We start from the raw sequence: 20,636 nt of genomic DNA, 5'->3' as shown, positions 1-20,636 counted from the left end.
CATCAAACACAAAGCTCCCTAAGTAGAACACTTTAAGCAGTTTACAATAAATGGCTGCTGCTTCCCTAAGCGGCCCAGTGCCCAAGCAAAATATTCTAGAATTGCAAAATGGAAGAGGTAATAAAATCCCAAGCAGTGTTCTGTTGCTCCAGATGTGTCGCCAAAACAAGGAAGTCAAACAATTACATAGCCAACTGATTATTTCAGGATTGATTCGTCGCCCTCCAAATGCAGCAAGGCTATTAGAATCCTATGTTGGAGTGTCTGAAACTGATGATGCATTGTTACTTTTTAAATCATCAATTCAATCACCTGATACCTTTGCTTATAATGTTATGATCAGAGGTCTGATTCTTAGCAAGCGGCCTAAGGGGTCACTTTTGTTGTATGAACAATTATTATCAGAGGGTCTTGTACCAGATAGCCATACCTATACTTTTGTTCTCAAAGCATGTTCTCATTTGAAAGCTATTCTTCAAGGTAAACAAGTACATGCACAAATTATCAAGATTGGCATAGGACCAAATACCCACGTTTGTAGCTCTCTAATTTCTATGTATTCCTATGCTGGAAGCATGGAATCTGCAAGACAAGTTCTTGATGAATATTATGAGGATAATAATGACATTTGTCCCCTTAACTCCATGATTACCGGTTATATGAATGAGGGCCTTGTGGAAAAGGCTGAAGAAATCTTTGATACAATGGAAAATAAGGATACTGCAACTTGGAGTGCAATGTTATCAGGGTACACTAAAAATGGTATGCACGACGTGGCACTTGTCACCTTTCAGAAAATGATGAATTATAGAGTTCCACTGAATGAATCTTCACTTGTGTGCACTCTATCAGCCTGTGGAGCGTTGGGAGCTTTGGATCAGGGAAGATGGATACACACGTATATCATAAACAAGAGAGAAATTGTAATGAGTGCCAATCTTGGTACTGCTTTAGTTGACGTGTATGCCAAGTGTGGGTGCATTGAATTTAGTTATCAGTTGTTTAAGAATATGCCACAGAGAGATGTTGTAACTTGGGGAGTGATCATTTCAGGTTTTGCAACACATGGGCAAGCCAAGAAATGCTTTCAACTATTTGATGAGATGATTGCGTCCGGAGTTGAGCCAAATGGAGTCATCTTTGTGGCTATCCTCTCTGCCTGTTCTCATGCAGGGCAAGTCGGACAGGGATGTCACTACTTCAACCAAATGGTGTATCAGTTCGGAATTAGACCATCCATTGAGCATTTTGGATGCATGGTAGATCTTCTTGGCCGTGCTGGGAGGCTTGCAGAAGCAGAACAAGTCATTTTATCGATGCCGGAAGAACCTAACTCGATTGTATTGGGCGCATTGCTTAATGCTTGTCGAATTCATAATGATGTTGAGAGAGGGAGGTATTTATTCAAGCGGCTAATCAATTTGGAACCTTCACCTGATCGATATAAATTAGCAGCATCTCTGTTTGCTAATAATGGAGAAGGGTACGAGATTAAAAAGTTGGTCAAGGATGAAGATTTGGTAGCTAGATGTGGCTTGAGTAATATTCAGGTGGATGGGGTGGTTCACGAGTTCATGGTCAGTGATATCGCGAATAACAGGGCCCGAGATATCTACGAGGCATTAGGAGGATTAGTAGATCAATAAAGCTGGTGAAGTCATTTGATGGTTAGACTTCTGTGAAGAATGTGAGATTCAAAATTCTGTAGGAAATAAAATGTGTTACTGGATAAGACTATAAGGCCTATAAAGACACAATCTATCAGGTTTAATTTCAGCAGAACAAAAAGAATAAATCCAGTGCAGTCACAAATATTGCCAGCTCGCTTATACATCAATATAGGAAAACGTAGCTGAAGGAAAAGATAGCTGCTGATTATGACAAGCGATACCAACATGGTAATTGACACTCTTCCACAGCTGCTAAGCGGCCACAGAAGATAAAAGTTCCATGATGAAGGAGAAGGGCATCCTTTAAGCAGAATAAAGCAAGATGTATGCGTGCAGTGCAGCAGAACGTAATCGCAGTACCTGCAGAAATATTAAAAGGACCACATGATTGCAACACGGGGGTTGAGAACATAGTTGCAGTTGCATGGATCTACTCCCTGCAGTAGATGGGGGCAACAGCTCAAAAGCATCACGACCGTACTATAAGGGAAATCTCGTATTCATATAAACGTAGCGACTTTAAAAAAATAAATCAGTGATACCAACAAGATTTCCTCATTAATGTGTCCACGACATCATTAATTCCACCAAGAAATGAAGCATCTGAAAATCCAAGCCAGTTCTGCAAGTGTCTAACCAAAGACGAGCGATTTTATCAATACATATCTTTGAAAAAGGTGCTCCATTATTATAGTCTTCATGTCCAACTTACGGATATTCTCACTCCATTTAGAGCTACCTCAACAATCTAAGTTTTGTACATCATTTGCTTAGCAGTTCCATTAGCACAACTGAATGACATTGCTTTAGTCTGTATAAATGATGTACAGATAGCCTTATATTTGTATTTAACAATGAGACAATATAGTAGTTGATCTTCAACCATGAGGCACATCAAAATTCTTAATCTTTAGCATACCACCTGTAGTGCCGCTCACATTCACCATATAAACTTGCGTCTTGACCTATTCTGAAATTGCTTTTTCATCACACACCAGGAAGTGGGGAAGGTGCTCAACTGTAGTAAACAGAACATGTAATTTGTATCATAATCAAGTACATAATAAAAGTTAGTTTGATGACGGCAAGAACAATTTATTTCATGATCAAGTACTGGCTACAAGTACACATTTTCTTCTACACCAACTCCCCTTAAAAGAAGAGATCACAGCCAGATGAAAAGTATGGATTTTTTTATATATATTTTTAAAAACAACTTAACCAAGAGAAAAGCGAAAGAATTTTACATCTTGACTCAAGCAGGTAGAGTGACTTCACATTTAAATTGCAATTTTTTAATGACGAATGCATTTGGATACGATTTCCACCTGAATTAAGAAATTAACTAATTTTTCAATTCAAGACATCGTGTCAAAGTCAAGTTTTTTGATTAGCATGAGTGAAACTACCATGTCAAATTATGCTCAGAAAGATTTTATGGTAGCTTACATTGCCGATCAGTTTAGCCCCAAACCATGCAGAATCTACGCCATATGGCGGAGGAAGCACTCTGATTCCATTGCTCATGTGTGGGGGAAGAATTCCACACACATCCTTCTCTAATCTTTCTGCAATAAAAGTTTAGAAGGAACATCAGTTGTTTCCTTGAAGATTGGATTTCTTCTTTACTTCTTCGGTTAAAGCTCCGCTGTTTTTTTTTAATTAGGTATAACAAAAAGGATAAAAACATGATTCCATCAGATACATTTCTAGGGAAAAAGGAGCAAAAGTTGCAATTCACCTGCTAATCCAGGCAAACATGCACTTCCCCCAGCCAAAACTACTGTTTTGTACCAGCTATCGTCAGCCATTAATTCAGCATCCTGGCAGTGCTCCATGCACAGTGCCACAGCACTCTGCAAACCCATAGCACGCCTGAAACAAGACCACAAGATCTACTAATTTTCCATACCACAGATCCTTGTTCTTTTGGGGGGCAACTGGGAGAGGGGAGGGGGTTGAATTTTGTTTCACCATTTACATCCACAGACCACCACTTTTTCTAAACAATATGAGTGAAGAAATTGACATCATCAGTTAACCTCAGTACAGTGTAGCCTCAAAATGATAATACCATATCTAGAATCATTTAGTATAAGTACTCTTCCCAATTTAACACCCTGCCTCCACCCGCCAAGATTAAAATATCTCTCTCCGTTGAACGTTCCCATTTAAGAAAATAAGTTTAAAGAAAGACCCGAATATAATAGGGTGCCACTTGACTACATAGTCCACATGCACTGTCATATGCAGATCAACTCCAATCTTTTAAAGGACGTGATTCCAATAAGGAGTGGCAGTCTTGTATTATTTTTACTAGAAGGCTATTAACCTGTCCCAACGACCACCTTATCGTCTTTAACATTACACCTAAGGGAAGTAATTGTAAAGGGGAGTTGTTCAATTATTCTTAGTTTCTTATTTCTTACTAAAGTTCCCAGAATAAGACAGCATGGACGTACATTCCTGCAATTCGAGGCTGGAACAGAATCTCTCCTGTTTTAAAGCGCTCTTCTGAAAGCGTAAACCAACCTTCAGACGCAATCTGGAAAGAAGCTTTGGTATCTTTGGATATCTCAGCTTCATAATCGAGTGCGACATAACAAAGGTTCTGCAATACCAACCAAACAGATCTCAGAAAATATACCTGAAAAAAAGTTATTAAGAAATAAAAAAAATAAAAATCTAACTCTCATGCAGCTAGTCTTGTCAAGTACTCAAGTCTATGTTTGATCAAAGGTCAATAATAACAGAATCTAACAATGGTTTGTGTTATTAAGCTAAATAGCTTGTTTATTCAACTTTTGAATAAACAAAATACAGTGAAGAAAAAGTGAAAGTGAAGCAGAAACTCTTGAATCTTCAAATTGTAATCACGTTCATGATGTTTTGAAAAGCTTAAACTTGGATAACTTGACAAACCTTACATTGATTATAGTAATTCGACCATATGCAGTAAAGAAGAAAGTCACACAACCAAGTTACACATTTAACATGGTTTATTGAGGTTATCAACTGCTAGTCCATATGTAGCAGTGCTGCCAGCTACCAATCAACAGGTGAAAAAGTATTACTAAAAGAACAAGCACTTCAAAAGATTAGTATCTAGATGTGGCATTTAGAGGACATGCCAGTTCAAAACTTTATACAAATCGAAATGATTTCCAGTACCAGAAATTTTACCAAGACTCATCTGATTTGATTCAGGAACTGTTGACTTGCAAGGCAGAAACAGTACAATTGTGCATGTCTAGGTCAAACAACCTCCCTTCCCACCCTATTTGTTTAACGACCAGAAAGCTGAATACCTCTTTTAGTGCTCGCACAGTGTAAAGTGATCCAAAATAAATGTTCTTCTGTTGCATCTGCTCCTTAAGGAATCCTGTAAGCTTCAATGCTCCAATTCCCACAACTTCTACACCCACCTGGTGCATGACTTTACCATGAAGAACTGCAAAAGACCAAAAAATAGCTATACATAAACTACTGAAACAATGTGAGCAAACTGCAACCATAAGCGACATAAAAGCATACATGATACAACATACCTGTAAGTCAATCACGAAGAATATTATTTAAATCATCAGAAAAATAAAGAAGTGGAGAATACAAATTTTCTTCCTGAAATATCCTACTAACGACTTTGAAAACAAAAATAGTGTCACAGTTCAAAGAATTTTAACGAAATTTAGAGTTCTACCACGACAAGTTTATAATAAAGTCAACGGACTGAGTCAAATAGGTGTGGTACATGAGGAAAAGTCTTACTTGGAACAATAGATGTTTGGTGAAACCCAATGTTGACTACTATTCCTGAAACTTTCCTCGCAGCAAATAAAGCTAAAACTGCCTACAATATTTGAAAGAAAGACATTATGACACCATTAAGAAATTGATAACAAATTAACACCAAAAATTAGGAAGAATCTTTGCAACGTGTAATACAATCTTAGAGTGAAATATGCAGACGTTTTCCAAGCAGTTCGTGACATTTTCCCTTGATATATTTCAGGCTGACGCATCAGAATAACATATTGAGATCTGATGTTCAAATTCAAATATGACAGTAGCAATATCGAACTTTTAGATTATTTATCTAATAGCTTAAATTTATAGTATGCAGGACAAGACAGAGAGATAAACTTATATCTGTATTCAAACATTAGTCAAAAATTAGAGTCTGATTAGCAGGAACACTTTTTATATCAAGAAAAGCAATCGTTAGACACACTAGAGAAGCATTAATGTATTTAGATAAATATGTAATGTGTAAGGATCCTGGTATACTTGCTGAAATTACAACATTGAGCTTTAAGATGGAACAAGATAGTCTAGACAAAATCCCAAAGTATGTTAACAGCAATTGGGGCTCAACATAAGAAAATCAATTCATTTGAGAAAATCTTTCTACTTAGAATAAAACATAAGACAGATATAAAAAAATAATGTAATCATATCCAACGGAACAAATACAACACTTCACCAAGCACCATTAGCCGTTAAAATGTAGTTCCATCGTCCCAAGGTGTCCATCATCTTAAAACACAGTTTCCAGTTCAAAAGTAAGTTATGTCTATGTTTCACCACTTTCAAAATCTAATAACCAAAAAGGTAAACATAATATTTAATGACCATCTTAGCAGCAATTTTTTTCTTATGTCGCGCTCATCCTTCTTAAGTGCAATTCGCAACCTGTGAGTTGTTTGATCAATAATAAGTCCATTCATCTCCTTCATAAGGTATTTTCATCATGGGCAACTGGTTATATTTGGATATCTCTACAGCTATTTTGCACCCTGTTCCCCATGTTAATTAACCATGTTTAATCTTAGCAATTAACAATACAAAGCATCAATCACTCATTAGTTGGCCGAATATGTATCAGATATGACAAGTGAAAAGCGAGAAGAGGGGGGTGTTGACAGAACAAAGTCTCATAAAGGAGAAAATAAAAGAAATACTACTGTCATTTTATATAATTAAAAAAGTTTCAGGGATGGGAAATTACTGCAATTAGCAAAAGTAGTCAAATATATTAGGATGTGGCTATACTGGTATGTATTAAATTGGTGGTAGTAGTACTAAATAGTCCAATGCTAAGCCACGAAAGAAAAATCCAATAACCTTGTCCAGTTCTTCTTTTATTCCCTCTTCCCTCTAACTTAACTCTCTTCCGAGTGTAGATAAAACCATAATTGTCTTCTGTGCACAGACAAAACCATTAGTAAAATTCAAAAAGCTTTCTTGGAAGTGGCAATTCTCTTTTGAAGATAAAGGCTGTACTAATTACTTCTCTCTTTTCTTTCGAGACTAGGACATGCCACACGGAAAGTAGGGCGAATGTCTGTCTAAGGAAAAGGCACATGGTAATTGTGAAAGAAGACCATAAACAGATATTGCGGCATTTTACACTTGCTTCGGGAAGGAATAGATTCTGCTTTATATATGTCTTGTTGATAAATGTCGCCCAACAATGACAGAGATGCTTTCTTCTATCTTATTTCCTCAGTCAAATTAAATTAAGTTGTTCTGAGAGCCTTTTTTTTTAATATATAAAACTTCAACCACCTCTGAAAATCCAAAAGAAGTTAGAGGATATGAATAAGTACTACCTGGTTGACAGCACAAACGGCAGGAACATTCATGTCAAATAATGCAGAATGGATAGATTCTTTTAACTGCCTTCTAGCTGCTTTATCACATTCAGTATCTGAAAATGACAGGTATAGACAAGTTAGGAAAAAAATAAGAGATTAAACATAGTGATGAGCCTTGACTGCCCAAGCACGCCCCAGCTAGCACACCAAGAGCAACTGAAAAAAATCTTACCGTGCTCTAAGTTTCACTTCTCACAGTTAAAGATTCAATTGACTAAATATAGAATTCAAACCTATCTAGCACCTTACCCTCTAGCTCAAATAAAAGAATGTTGAGAATAGAGTTGCCTGGGCTGATGCCCCAAGTAATGGACATATATACATATATTGTAAAATGATATTCGTTCTCTAAACAAATTGAGTTGTTGGCATGAATAGAAATTTGATGGAGTTTTCAAGAACACTGAAATAGAAACTGACCTTCATAGTGGCAAATTGGTATGGAGACAATGATTGGCTGTGTTGAAGTTTTCACCTGCATCCTGCTTAGAGTCCAGAACGCAAAAGATAGAAGTTTAGCAATTGGTCAAGCGGAGAAAGGTTTCTACTTTTAAGTGCTTCCATTGACAGTGGGTCTCAGTGACAAGCTCATATCTTTTCTAATTTTGGCTCGTAGGAAGGCTATATGTAACATTCTGAAATAGATGAGAGTTATTTTAGTGAAACTCTGGAAGTCATCATAAATCCAGCCTTTTCTACCTTTTGCTCCTTAGTGGGTAAAGCCAGTAGTTTATAATATAGATAGAGGAAAGCTTGCCATGATTAATATGATGAACAACAGGATATGTGCCAAAAGGAAACATAATGATACAGAAAGTATGTCCATTTTACATTGTACAGATTAAATTTTAAGCTGACTAGGATTCTTCTTTGGCAACCAAACATCCATATTACAATCAATTAATAATGTCTAGAATAACCTGTAGAGAGTCCAGATATTATGGTGTTAAAAAGCATTTTAAGAGAAGCAAATTTATTTTGAGAACCAGAAACCTGTTTAGAGTACTCAATTATGGATGTTGGTTTAGGTGGCCTTCAAAAAATCATCGAAGCCTTCTAAGTGTGTTGTCAGCTGGGAGCACTGTAAAATTACAGCGGAAAATGAACAGAATACAAACCTGGTGTATATTGTTGAAAAGAAGTGCCTCAATCTAGAATACATTGGAGATTCAATGTTACCAAATTCCTGTAGATGAGACAAGTTTTCAGGAAGAGATACGGTAAGACACTGTGGAGCACATAGAAGATAACAAATAGTTCGAAAAACAACAGGTCTCAAATGTGCAAATGATTTTCACAAATTAACAACTAACTGTTAACTCGAATGAAAGCCCACCAAGAATGTCGCTGATCTTCCTGATGGAGCACTATACTTACTCCAACCAAATTTGCAATAGCCTGACCCCCCTTTTGATGAGAAAAATAAGAAAAGATGAATAAGCTTGAAGAAATCACTTCTCTATGTAGTATTCACGTAGTACACAGTGATATTAGAATTTATCTAAAATGTGCAGATTGAATCAGCAAAACAGAACAACTAGAGCATTGTGCTAACTAAAAGGCAGAAACATAACCATTGAAAGGTACATACCATCAATAACGATAGCACCAGGTATTTGAGCACGTTGACCATAAATACTCATGAATGACAAGTCCGGTACTGAATTTGGAAATGTCCTGCAATCATATACACCTCATCAAGCCCAGCTACGAAGAGGACTCCTACTGACTACTTTATCACTGATGAGTTGCAACATATTGTGTGTGTTTACTTTCTACTTTTATGATATCGGACTGAGATGGGCTTAAATGGAGCAACATGGATAGTGTGGATTCAAATAGTCGACTCCAACTTGTTACGAATTGAGGCTGAGTTGTTGTTGTGGTGTTCTTCCCTTCTAGATGAAAGTCAGTTTACATGATATTAGTGATTCCTTTGTTTGCTAGTTTTAAAGCTTCTTAAGACTGGTGGGAACACAGGGATGTCACCAAAATGTGACAATTGACAGACTAAAGAGACTAATAGAATAGAAGCAAAATAACTGCTGATATAAGAATGTTCGCTACATCAAGCTGCAACCTAGAAATTTAAAAGTGCAGTCAGAACATAGGGCCACACCTCCTGATAAGGTTAAAGAATGAGCTCAAGATGGTATTGTTTTTCAAATTATCAATGCGAAAATTTCATGCAGTTTTGATGACATTAAGTTAAGCTTACAATATCTGGAAGCTAACTGCTAGTTGAGTGCGTTACAAAATATTCATTAATCAAAGGTGAAACCACGCAATTTATTAATTATCATTATTACATATAGTACTTTATTGAGCAAATGTTCAATGATGTACCTTTTATGAAAAATACGCCTTCCATCCCAAGTTACATGAAATTCTCTCTACTTTCGTATGTCTCAAAATTTTTAACCATTCAACTGATATAATTAATTTTATTCAACTTCACCAGTTTCAAGATTCAAAATCCTACGACTACTCAAATTCAAACTTTGATGTCAATGTTAAACTATCAAATTAAGTTTTCAACAGTCAAGATACTATTCTACTTGTTGGGAGTGTGTTAGCAAAGTACCACATCGAAAGTAGAAATGAAAAATAAGCTACTTATAAGGGGTTGGATACTCTTAATGGTGTGAGGTCTTTTGGGAAAAACCGTGGGGGCACCATGTTAAGAGTATCTTTGGGCCGTTTTAGCCCAACACTACTAACACATATGCAAGTTGTATTAAAATCTCTCCAAGCCCAACCACATGATTTGCATAAAGCAGGATAGAGAAAGTAATTTCTCTTATTATGCTACACGTATAAGCATTTAGCTAAATAAAACGATAGTAGCTTTTAGTCATCCTTTTATCTAAAATCATGCTGAATTGAGCATAAGTATAAGCCTCTAGAAATATCTTGTCACCAAATCTAGGTGGCTCTTATTGTTAGACCCCTGACAAAGCTGATCGGCAAGCGGCACGGCAGTGGCAAGAATTTTGGCATGATGGCCTTGCCATTGGCCTATGTGCGAGGGAAAATCAACATGCAAGACAATGCGGGGGTGTTGTCAATGGCAACAAACTGTTGCTAAGCAAGTGAAACGGACTACACTTGTATTTGAGGGCTAAGGTGCGACGGACTACACCAAAGCAAAAGGGGGCTGCGTACAAGCAAGGCCAAGACCTTGACGGAACTAGGCGGGCTGGATGGGAGCTTGACAAGCCAAAACGGGAAAGACCTCGGCGCTAAAGTGAGGCAGCTTAGTGCCAAGGCAGTGGCATTGGCAATGTGGTGTTGCCATGACTTAGGTGAGCGGACTGGCACCTAAGTTAATTGTGAGCAAACGACTTGGCAAAGGGAAGGGCATCAAGGCTTGGTGACTTGATGTTAAAATCAGTATGGGCAATGGGCGGACTTGATCAAGTAGGGGCGACTTGACAAGGACAAACAACTGTGGCAGCGAATGGGCGTGCGGCTAAGTCAAGGGTGACGAGCTGTGGCGATGGCATTGAGCGGGAGCAGTGTCAAAGGCTAAGGCTGGGCGCAAAGTCAGCCTTAGGCGTGCAGCAGCTGGCCAAGAAACACGCACATGCAGTGCACATGAAGTGGTTTTCAAGTGTGCTGTGCACATGCCAAGCAGTTGGCGGTTACAACCCATGTCCAAGAGTTGCTGATTAAATAGGCTGAGTCTTTGCACGTTTTGGGGGCATGTTAGAGACATGTTCCCCACGTTTTGATCATGGGGATCACTTCCTATCAGTTGGGGGATGTCAACTGAACATAGGAGACTCTTTGGGGCTGACTACACTATATATATGTGTGTTAGCAGCCTTAAAAACGGGCTAAGTACCTAGGGAGGGAAATGTCTGAAAATAGGCATAGGGTTGTCTATTTTGTGGCTTGAGCATGGCAAAATATGTGCCATTGCCTTGCCAAATGAGTGGCAGCACGAGTAGCCTTAGGCAGGGGCTTTTATAGGGCTAATTCGTGCAAGTGTAGGCCATTTTTGTGAGTTGGTGCCTGCCAAGGGTGGCAGCACCTTGCCTAACTCGAGATTTTCCTTTGTAATTTGATTTATTATAAAAGGTTGGGAAAGGGTTCCCGTAAATCTGTGTTGCCTTTGTTTTTCTTGTTGCCTTTAAATTATTCTAAGTGTTGAACCTCGAAACCAAACGAAAATTGGGTAAGGCTGAGGTCAAGTGGGGACTTGACTGCCGCACATCGGGCAGCATTTTCGGCGGACAGAAATTGCCGGTGTGACAATTGGTATCAGAGCCAGGTTAGGCTTGGTTTGGTTTGGTTCGTGATGAGGTCGAGATGGCCATGGACAAGACTGCAAGACAAGGGGTCAGTGTGCTTGTTCGTGGAAGGGACTATCTTGGCTTAGAAATTCAGAAAAGGCAAGGAAGGCAGTGATGCAGAAATTTCGAGTTTGAGGGTGCCAAAAATCAGTGTGGGTTCTTTCAAATCAGTCAGTTGGAGTGCTGAATTTGCTGTGGGAAGACGGACAAGAAATGCAATGAGAAATCAAAAACGTTGCACTTGAGGGCAAGGACAACGTAATTCTCAAAGGGGTGCTGAACTTGTGATGTCTTTGCAAATGGCAGCATGTGTTGGGATCTATTCGACGAGGGCGTCGAATTCAACTGGTTGGGGTGGTTTGTTAGACCCCTGACAAAGCTGATCGGCAAGCGGCACGGCAGTGGCAAGAATTTTGGCATGATGGCCTTGCCATTGGCCTATGTGCGAGGGAAAATCAACATGCAAGACAATGCGGGGGTGTTGTCAATGGCAACAAACTGTTGCTAAGCAAGTGAAACGGACTACACTTGTATTTGAGGGCTAAGGTGCGACGGACTACACCAAAGCAAAAGGGGGCTGCGTACAAGCAAGGCCAAGACCTTGACGGAACTAGGCGGGCTGGATGGGAGCTTGACAAGCCAAAACGGGAAAGACCTCGGCGCTAAAGTGAGGCAGCTTAGTGCCAAGGCAGTGGCATTGGCAATGTGGTGTTGCCATGACTTAGGTGAGCGGACTGGCACCTAAGTTAATTGTGAGCAAACGACTTGGCAAAGGGAAGGGCATCAAGGCTTGGTGACTTGATGTTAAAATCAGTATGGGCAATGGGCGGACTTGATCAAGTAGGGGCGACTTGACAAGGACAAACAACTGTGGCAGCGAATGGGCGTGCGGCTAAGTCAAGGGTGACGAGCTGTGGCGATGGCATTGAGCGGGAGCAGTGTCAAAGGCTAAGGCTGGGCGCAAAGTCAGCCTTAGGCGTGCAGCAGCTGGCCAAGAAACACGCACATGCAGTGCACATGAAGTGGTTTTCAAGTGTGCTGTGCACATGCCAAGCAGTTGGCGGTTACAACCCATGTCCAAGAGTTGCTGATTAAATAGGCTGAGTCTTTGCACGTTTTGGGGGCATGTTAGAGACATGTTCCCCACGTTTTGATCATGGGGATCACTTCCTATCAGTTGGGGGATGTCAACTGAACATAGGAGACTCTTTGGGGCTGACTACACTATATATATGTGTGTTAGCAGCCTTAAAAACGGGCTAAGTACCTAGGGAGGGAAATGTCTGAAAATAGGCATAGGGTTGTCTATTTTGTGGCTTGAGCATGGCAAAATATGTGCCATTGCCTTGCCAAATGAGTGGCAGCACGAGTAGCCTTAGGCAGGGGCTTTTATAGGGCTAATTCGTGCAAGTGTAGGCCATTTTTGTGAGTTGGTGCCTGCCAAGGGTGGCAGCACCTTGCCTAACTCGAGATTTTCCTTTGTAATTTGATTTATTATAAAAGGTTGGGAAAGGGTTCCCGTAAATCTGTGTTGCCTTTGTTTTTCTTGTTGCCTTTAAATTATTCTAAGTGTTGAACCTCGAAACCAAACGAAAATTGGGTAAGGCTGAGGTCAAGTGGGGACTTGACTGCCGCACATCGGGCAGCATTTTCGGCGGACAGAAATTGCCGGTGTGACACTTATCCAGATTTAGTACAAAGACAAGACATAGCAAAATTCTGATAGGAAGGGCAATGTTGCCATCAGATGTAGTTCACTCAGTTCAGGTTTAGCATAAACACAAGACAGAGGCAATTCTCATGAAGACACAATTTTTCCAAATTCAATGTTGGTTATGAGTAGCATGGTATACACGAAGAGGCATAAATAAGAACATAAACAGATTCCATAGTCCTGTAAAGTCCTTCCTTCAGCTGTTATTTCGTTCATAGTTCATCATATACACCTACTACAATCTAGATACCTTTTCTTTTTCATCTATCCCTTTCGATAATAATGTGTTCTTTTCAATGTACTTCAAGCGCAAGTTGAGTTATAAATTGAGTATCTATTTCAATTCAAAATAACAATTGAAACTCGCTAAATAACAGTGAAAACAATTTAACGATATTACCGAAGAGGACCCAATCGCAAGTGAGTTTCTGCGAAAAAAATAGAATCCCAAGGCTCATGCTGATTTTGAAGAAAATAAATCCACAGCCGATTATCGGAGACAATGAATTTCCACGTTTTACACACAGAGCTCAGCTTCGCGGACTCTTTTGGCCCTAAAATCTTCAGAATTTGAATAAATATATCCAACGGTATCCGATCAAATTCACCAGTTGACGCCGTCCGTATATACATCATCTGCTGGAAGCGATCGGAGGAGTTGGCACTCGAATTCGAGTTGGAGTTGGAGTTGGAGTTGGAACTCGAACGAGTCGATACCGATTCCCATACCTTGCGAAACAACGTGGCCATGGTTCTGATTCTTCCCACTAGGGGATATCAGTTTTAGCTGAATAGTGTCCCATAGAACTAAACCAAATTTGACATTTGCGAACGATCCCTTTGATCAACACGTGGATACTCCTTCCGCCTGTAATATTTTTACTGTAGTAGCTCAAAATTATCTAGTGACCTAGTTATGAATTATGAGGCATTTTAAACATTTTATTCCTTGCAAATATTAAAACTTAAAACATGTATCAAAGTGAACGGACATTTTTCTCATTTTAAAACATCATTTGTGTTATGATAAATAAAACATTATGGTGGATGTCTACTCTTCTTCCATGATGATCTTCTTCTTTCATGATCTTCTATCTCAAATGCTTAATGACATATTCAATGACATATTCAATGACATATTTTATATGTTCAATGACATATTCCATGACATATTTTCTTCACTTTTTATGTCTATATAAAGGTCTTGTAATAGATAGTAAAATACACACAATTGAAGAAGAAATAAGAATCTCTCTTCCTCTCTTTCTATCTATATCTCTTAGTTTGTTTTGCTTGTTCTATATTGTTATTTTGGGTTATATTTTATAACACGTTATCAGCACGAGACTCTACCATCTCAAGAAGATCTTTGAGAAAATTAAGGTATAATTTTTCTCAAATTTGTATTTTTTTAAATGTCTGATATTATGAAAAGAAAGTTCGTTGCCCTTGAAATTTCGGGCAAGAACTATATGACATGGGTATTGGATGCTGAAATCCATTTAGATGCAATGGGTCTTGGAGACGCCATTAAAGATAAAGATAAAGCATCTACACAAGACTGTGCTAAGGCCTTGATTTTCTTGTGCCATCACCTTGATGAAGGGTTGAAAATTGAATATCTCACAGTGAAAGATCCATTTGTTTTGTGGAATGGTTTAAAGGAAAGATATGACAACTTAAAGTTGGTCACTCTTCCACAAGCACGATATGATTGGGCAAAAATCTGTCGCATACCAAACTATTTGGTTGAGCTTTATCAAGCATCTTTGAAGAATAAAGGCTCTGAAGTCAATCTTGTCTATGATAATGAATTTGACATCACCCACTTGGATGTGGCAGATTTTTTTGAGCACCCTGATGAAAAAATAAACCACTTGATCGGTGATGGATATGTAGTTAGAGATGATTGAACAATTTAATTTTTATGCTTTTCTATTCGTAGTATGTAATGAATAAACATCTCGTAATTTTTATTGCACTCTATAATTCTTCTTATGTAGTTCTTAAGAATATTTTTTTTTCCGAAATTTTATAAATTTCACAAACAATGAGTAATATTCTATTAATTAGTATTCTAGTCTCAGTGATCTTTTAACGATTTTAATTTTCCTATACATTGCTTTAATTCTCTTTAAGAAAAGGTTTACAAGCACCCTGGAATAACTTTTGTTACTTCACCCTCAATTTTTTTTATGAGTATGTTCTTTTCTTACACAGATTAATTATGTTTCATACAATGTGTAGGAAAGCAAATAATTTATACTTGTAAATAAATTTGTTGTAGTTGTATTAGTCATATGTGTACTTGTATTATTTTTTCCGTAACTATTTGTATAATAATTAGAATTTGCCAGAAAATGCATTAAAGGCTACTATTGAATTATTGGTTTAACTTTATTTCTTTTCCATTTTTCTCTAAAAATACTAATATTTATTCATATACTTCTTTTGTATGTCAAACTATGGGAAGCAAATATGGATATCTTTCAAAGCAAACTTGGATCAAAGTTCAATTATAAAAATATTTGCTTAATTGATTCATGTACGACACATACAGTATTCAAAGAGAAGAAATATTTCTCTCATTTAAGTATGTGTAAGGCAAATATTACTACAATTTCTGGTAGTAGTAATCTAATTGAAGGCTCTAGAAGAGCTACTATAACTCTGCCTATGGGAATAATAATTATCATTGAGAATGCAATGTTCTCTCCAAGAGGAACTTGTTGAGTTTTAAAGATATCCGCAAAAATGGATTTCATATTGAGACAATAGATGAGAATAATATGGAATATCTCATCGTTACCAAGAATGTCTCTGGCCAGAAAAGAATTATTGAGAAGTTCCCATCTTTATCTTGTGGCCTGTATTGGACAAAAATTAGTGCAATTGAGGCACATTCTACCTTAAACCAAAAGGTTACTGCTTACAATACTTTTGTACTTTGGCATGATCGATTGGGCCATCCTGGATCAATTATGATGAGACGAATCATAGAAAACTCAAATGGGCATCCATTAAAGAATTTGAAAATTCTTTTAAATAATGAATTTTCTTGCACTTCTTGTTATCAAGGCAAGTTAATTATAAGACCATCACCAACAAAGGTTGGGATTGAGTCCCCTGCGTTTTTAGAACGTATACAAGGGGACATTTGTGGACCTATTCACCCACCTAGTGGGTCGTTTAGATATTTTATGGTCTTAATAGATGCATTCTCTAGATGGTCTCATGTATGCCTATTGTCATCTCGCAACCTCGTGTTTGCAAAATTAATGGCACAAATAATCCGATTATGGGCACAATTTCCCGATAATCCAATTAAGTCTATTAGACTTGATAATGCTGCTGAGTTTTCATCCCAATCATTTAATGATTATTGCTTATCAATTGGGATAAAAGTGGAACATCTTGTAGCTCATGTTCACACTCAAAATGGCCTTGCAGAGTCTTTAATTAAACGTGTGCAATTGATAGCAAGACCGTTACTCATGAAAATAAAGTTTCCCACTTCTGTTTGGGGTCACGCCATTTTACATGCAGCAATGCTAATTCGTCTCAGACCGACAAATTATCACAAATATTCCCCGTTGCAATTAGTTTTGGGTCATGAACATAATATATCTCATCTAAGAATTTTTGGATGCGCTGTATATGTGCATGTAGCACCCCCATATCGCACCAAGATGGGTCCCCAAAGAAGGTTAGGAATATATGTTGGGTTTGAATCACCCTCCATTATTCGTTACCTTGAAACATTAACGGGAGATTTGTTCACTACTCGTTTTGCAGATTGTCGATTCGATGAGGCATTTTTCCCAAAATTAGGGGGAGAAATTAGTGAAACAAAACGTGAAATTTTGTAGAAAAATACATCATTGTCTCATCTTGATCCACGTGCATCTATTTGTGACACAGAGGTGCAAAAGATTATCCATTTGCAGAAAATAGCAAATCAAATGCCAGATGCATTTACGGATTTGAAAAGGATAACAAAATCACATATCCCTGCAGAGAATGTTCCAATCCGTATTGATGTCCCTATTGGACAATCTTCTAGTTTCATAGCTAATGAGTCATGTCACACCTCCTTTTTCCGCCCTCGCGAGGGTACAGGAGTTTTTTCCAATTAAAGGACAGTCGAAACGGGATTTATTTCTTTATTTCAGAGTCGCCACTTGGGAGATTTAGGGTGTCCCAAGTCACCTATTTTAATCCCGAATCGAGGAAAAGAATGACTCTGTATTACAGTCTGCGCACCAGAAATCCGGATAAGGAATTCTGTTAACCCGGGAGAAGGTGTTAGGCATTCCCGAGTTCCGTGGTTCTAGCACGGTCGCTTAACTGTTATATTCGGCTTGATTATCTAATATAATACGTATTATAAACTTATGTGCAAATTTTATCCCTTAGCCGCTTTTATTATTCTTTTTATTTATTGTTAGTATTTTACGAAAAATTGCAACATTGTGAAAACGTATTTCAAATCACGTCGCAATCAATTGCACCCGTGGTTATCGACACATTTCGACTCCGTTGAGATTTAGATTTGGGTTACATAAATGCACACCCGTATTTAAGGAAATAACATTATTAAATACGCGTCTAGAGCGACTAGCGTGTCATTATTTTGGGTAGGGCCGTGAAATTTGCTAAAACGGCTCCTCCCTAATTCTAAGCAATTAACTGTACATTTATTGAGGGCCCCGAAATCTATACATTTCATTAAGCGAGGCTCATCTCATTTATTTTAAATGGACAAATCTTAAAGCGACTACATTTTTTCTATAAAAATTAGTCTCTAAAATAAAGAAAGAAAAATCCTAATTAATTACTAGCTTTTATAATTTTAAGAAAACATGACATGCTAATTGCTTGGTTAATACAAATATTGATGAAAAAAAATTACTCTTAATTTCGAAATTTAAAATAAAATAAAAATTCAACAACTAATATTCAAAATAAACAAATATAGCTAGATTAAAACTCAGCATTGTCATTGTTATTTTTTTAAAAAAATATTATTGAGATTAATTATTCACAATCATTTGAAACTAGATTTAACCATAATTACTAAAGCTTATTAGAAAGTTTATTAGACTTAAACGTTCTTCTAATCTTGCTTAAGCTCAAGTCATGCCTTAATGCCTAATTTACGATGTTTAATTTAAATTCATGTTTTAACTAAATTTAGCTACTTGTTCATGATCAACCTACAATCTTGAAGCCTTCATAGCTAGTGAATTAACCTGTTTTGCCGAACTGATTTATTACAGACTAACTTATGATATTATTTTCTTATTCCAGCTATTATTTAGTAATTTATGAAATAGCTTAAATACAATCAACAAAAGAAACAAAGAAAAAAAACGAAATTAAAACTTCAAATTTTCATTCTTCATATGTATTCATGCTTCATATTTCGGATTACAATAACCAGCTTTTCAGTTGTGTACCTGATATTGGAAGCAAAAGAAAATGAATATGAGTATCAGCAGCAGCAGTAAAATCAGTACAACACAGCAACAATAGCCCAGCAACAGTAACAAACCAGTGGAGTAGTAATCCAAAAAAAAACAAAATCTTCCAGCTTTGATGAAACAACAATTAATTCTGATTTCAAACAACAAAAGAAAGCAGAATATTTTTTTTAGTTTTTATTTTTATTTTTTGAAAGCTTAAATATTTTTCGGAATTTTCTATCTCTTAAATGTTCAGCCCTTTTCTCTCTCTTATTTTCAGATTTGTTTCTCTCTCTCGTATCTGTGTATTTTTTCTCTATCTCTCTGTCTATATTTTTTGATTTCAAGACCTCACATATATAACACATCCCATAAACCTTTCAATTAATTAAAATTCATACTTTTCTCTACCCAACCCATTATCTTTCCATTCATCCCCATTACATTAAATAAACATATCACACCACCCCATTTCATTTTGTCCCTCATGCTTCATTTAAAATAATGCAAGATTCCCTTTAAATTAAATCTTGTCCCCCCTTTATATTAAATAATCATATCACAACCCACCCCATTTCATTTTGTCCCCCATGCTTCAAATAAACAATTACAAAATGTACAATTCCTAAACTACCCCTTCCGACCTTACTGAAATTACCAAACTACCCCTGAACGTATTACAAATTTACCAAACTACCCATCAGCTATAACACATCAATTAATCAAACTTAACCAAAATATAGACAATATGATCAATTTCTAACAATGTTCAAACAACAATATGAACACGGATGAACATCATAACAACAATATCACATGAACATGATTTTAACAACAAATCACATGAACACAAATTGAACAACCAAGAACAACTAAAATTTGATTGAACAATATTTTTAGCAACAACAAACCTATTTTTCGGATTTAAACAACAACAATCAAACAAGTATATTTAGATTCTTAAATTCAATAATATTGAACTTAAAATCAACTCTAACAACATTACAACAAATAATTCTTATATTAAACTTTAAACAAGATTATGAGACCAATTCAAGAAATAATCACAAATGATAAACAAGAAATAAGAAAATCAAACTATACAAATTTCGGATTCAAGATCAATCAAATAAAGTATGAACATGAATGAAAAGATTCAACCACAATAACAAACTTTATTCAAATTTCGAATTGAACTTAAACAAAACAAATAAACATATTCAAATCACTAATCTTCAAATAATCAATTAATCTTTCTTAATTAAATCCAACAAAAAAAATATAACAAAGATACATGATCATGAATGAAATCTATATTAAACAAACAACGGATTCAAGCGATTTAAACTAAATCTAACAATATTAAACCTAAACTAACAATTCCTTTTTTTTGCAAAAATTAAATTAACATGAAATAAACTGAAAATCAATTAATTAAATTTTCATTTGAATCTGAAAATTAAACCAACCAAACATATAAACAAACTAAAAAAAAATTATTTCAATGATGAACAAACAAAACAAGAATTGAATCATTTATCGATTTTGGATCCGAAAAATATCAAACAAATTACGGGCAAAAAATGAAACTCAAAAACCCACTAACCGGATCGAAACAATGACGAACTTGAACGGAAACAAATCTGCCCGGAAACAAATATCGCACCAAAATCATTTGACGCCGAAGACGATCACGAACGGACAAATGAAGAGCTTGAAGGAGAGGTAGCAGACAACCGTGAAAGCGATGCCGGACGGGGCAGCAACAATGCAAAACGTGAGCAGCAGTAGATGCTGGACGAAGCAGTCATGCAGCATCATGAAGTGAGGAA

The 20,636-nt window shown here is 36.8% G+C and overlaps 2 protein-coding genes across 2 annotated transcripts; one reads left to right on the top strand and one right to left on the bottom strand.

Annotated features, from left to right (window-relative positions):
• Positions 1-2,529, top strand: LOC107768057 (pentatricopeptide repeat-containing protein At5g66520-like). The gene has a single exon (XM_075223046.1). It carries the CDS (start codon positions 51-53, stop codon positions 1,644-1,646), a length of 1,596 nt encoding a protein of 531 aa, XP_075079147.1. The 5' UTR covers positions 1-50; the 3' UTR covers positions 1,647-2,529.
• LOC107768056 (actin-related protein 8) lies at positions 1,704-14,196 on the bottom strand. The gene is made up of 12 exons (XM_016587167.2): positions 13,740-14,196; positions 8,919-9,004; positions 8,664-8,734; positions 8,446-8,513; positions 7,748-7,809; positions 7,283-7,380; positions 5,439-5,520; positions 4,979-5,121; positions 4,133-4,281; positions 3,412-3,545; positions 3,120-3,238; positions 1,704-2,688 (listed from the first exon to the last, which is right to left on the bottom strand). The coding sequence occupies exons 1-12, from the start codon at positions 14,087-14,089 to the stop codon at positions 2,611-2,613; spliced, it is 1,440 nt and encodes a 479-aa protein (XP_016442653.2). The 5' UTR covers positions 14,090-14,196; the 3' UTR covers positions 1,704-2,610.
• Positions 14,197-20,636: the final 6,440 nt, after the last annotated feature.

This window comes from Nicotiana tabacum, chromosome 10, assembly GCF_000715075.1.
Source record: "Nicotiana tabacum cultivar K326 chromosome 10, ASM71507v2, whole genome shotgun sequence".
In the NCBI taxonomy this organism is placed as follows: Eukaryota; Viridiplantae; Streptophyta; class Magnoliopsida; order Solanales; family Solanaceae; genus Nicotiana; species Nicotiana tabacum.
The sequence above is the reverse complement of the archived record's forward strand: the minus strand, read 5'-3'. Positions and strand labels throughout refer to the sequence as shown.

What these genes read in the sequence shown, in the direction of transcription:
- LOC107768057 (XM_075223046.1), top strand. Translation starts at nt 51, where the DNA reads ATGGCTGCTGCTTCCCTAAGCGGCCCAGTGCCCAAGCAAAATATTCTA.
- LOC107768056 (XM_016587167.2), bottom strand. Translation starts at nt 14,089, where the DNA reads ATGGCCACGTTGTTTCGCAAGGTATGGGAATCGGTATCGACTCGTTCG. An exon ending in GAAGATCAGCGACATTCTTG is followed by an intron (nt 8,514 to 8,663) that starts GTGGGCTTTCAT and finishes TCTCATCTACAG; the next exon opens with GAATTTGGTAACATTGAATC. An exon ending in ACCAATTTGCCACTATGAAG is followed by an intron (nt 7,381 to 7,747) that starts GTCAGTTTCTAT and finishes TGTCATTTTCAG; the next exon opens with ATACTGAATGTGATAAAGCA.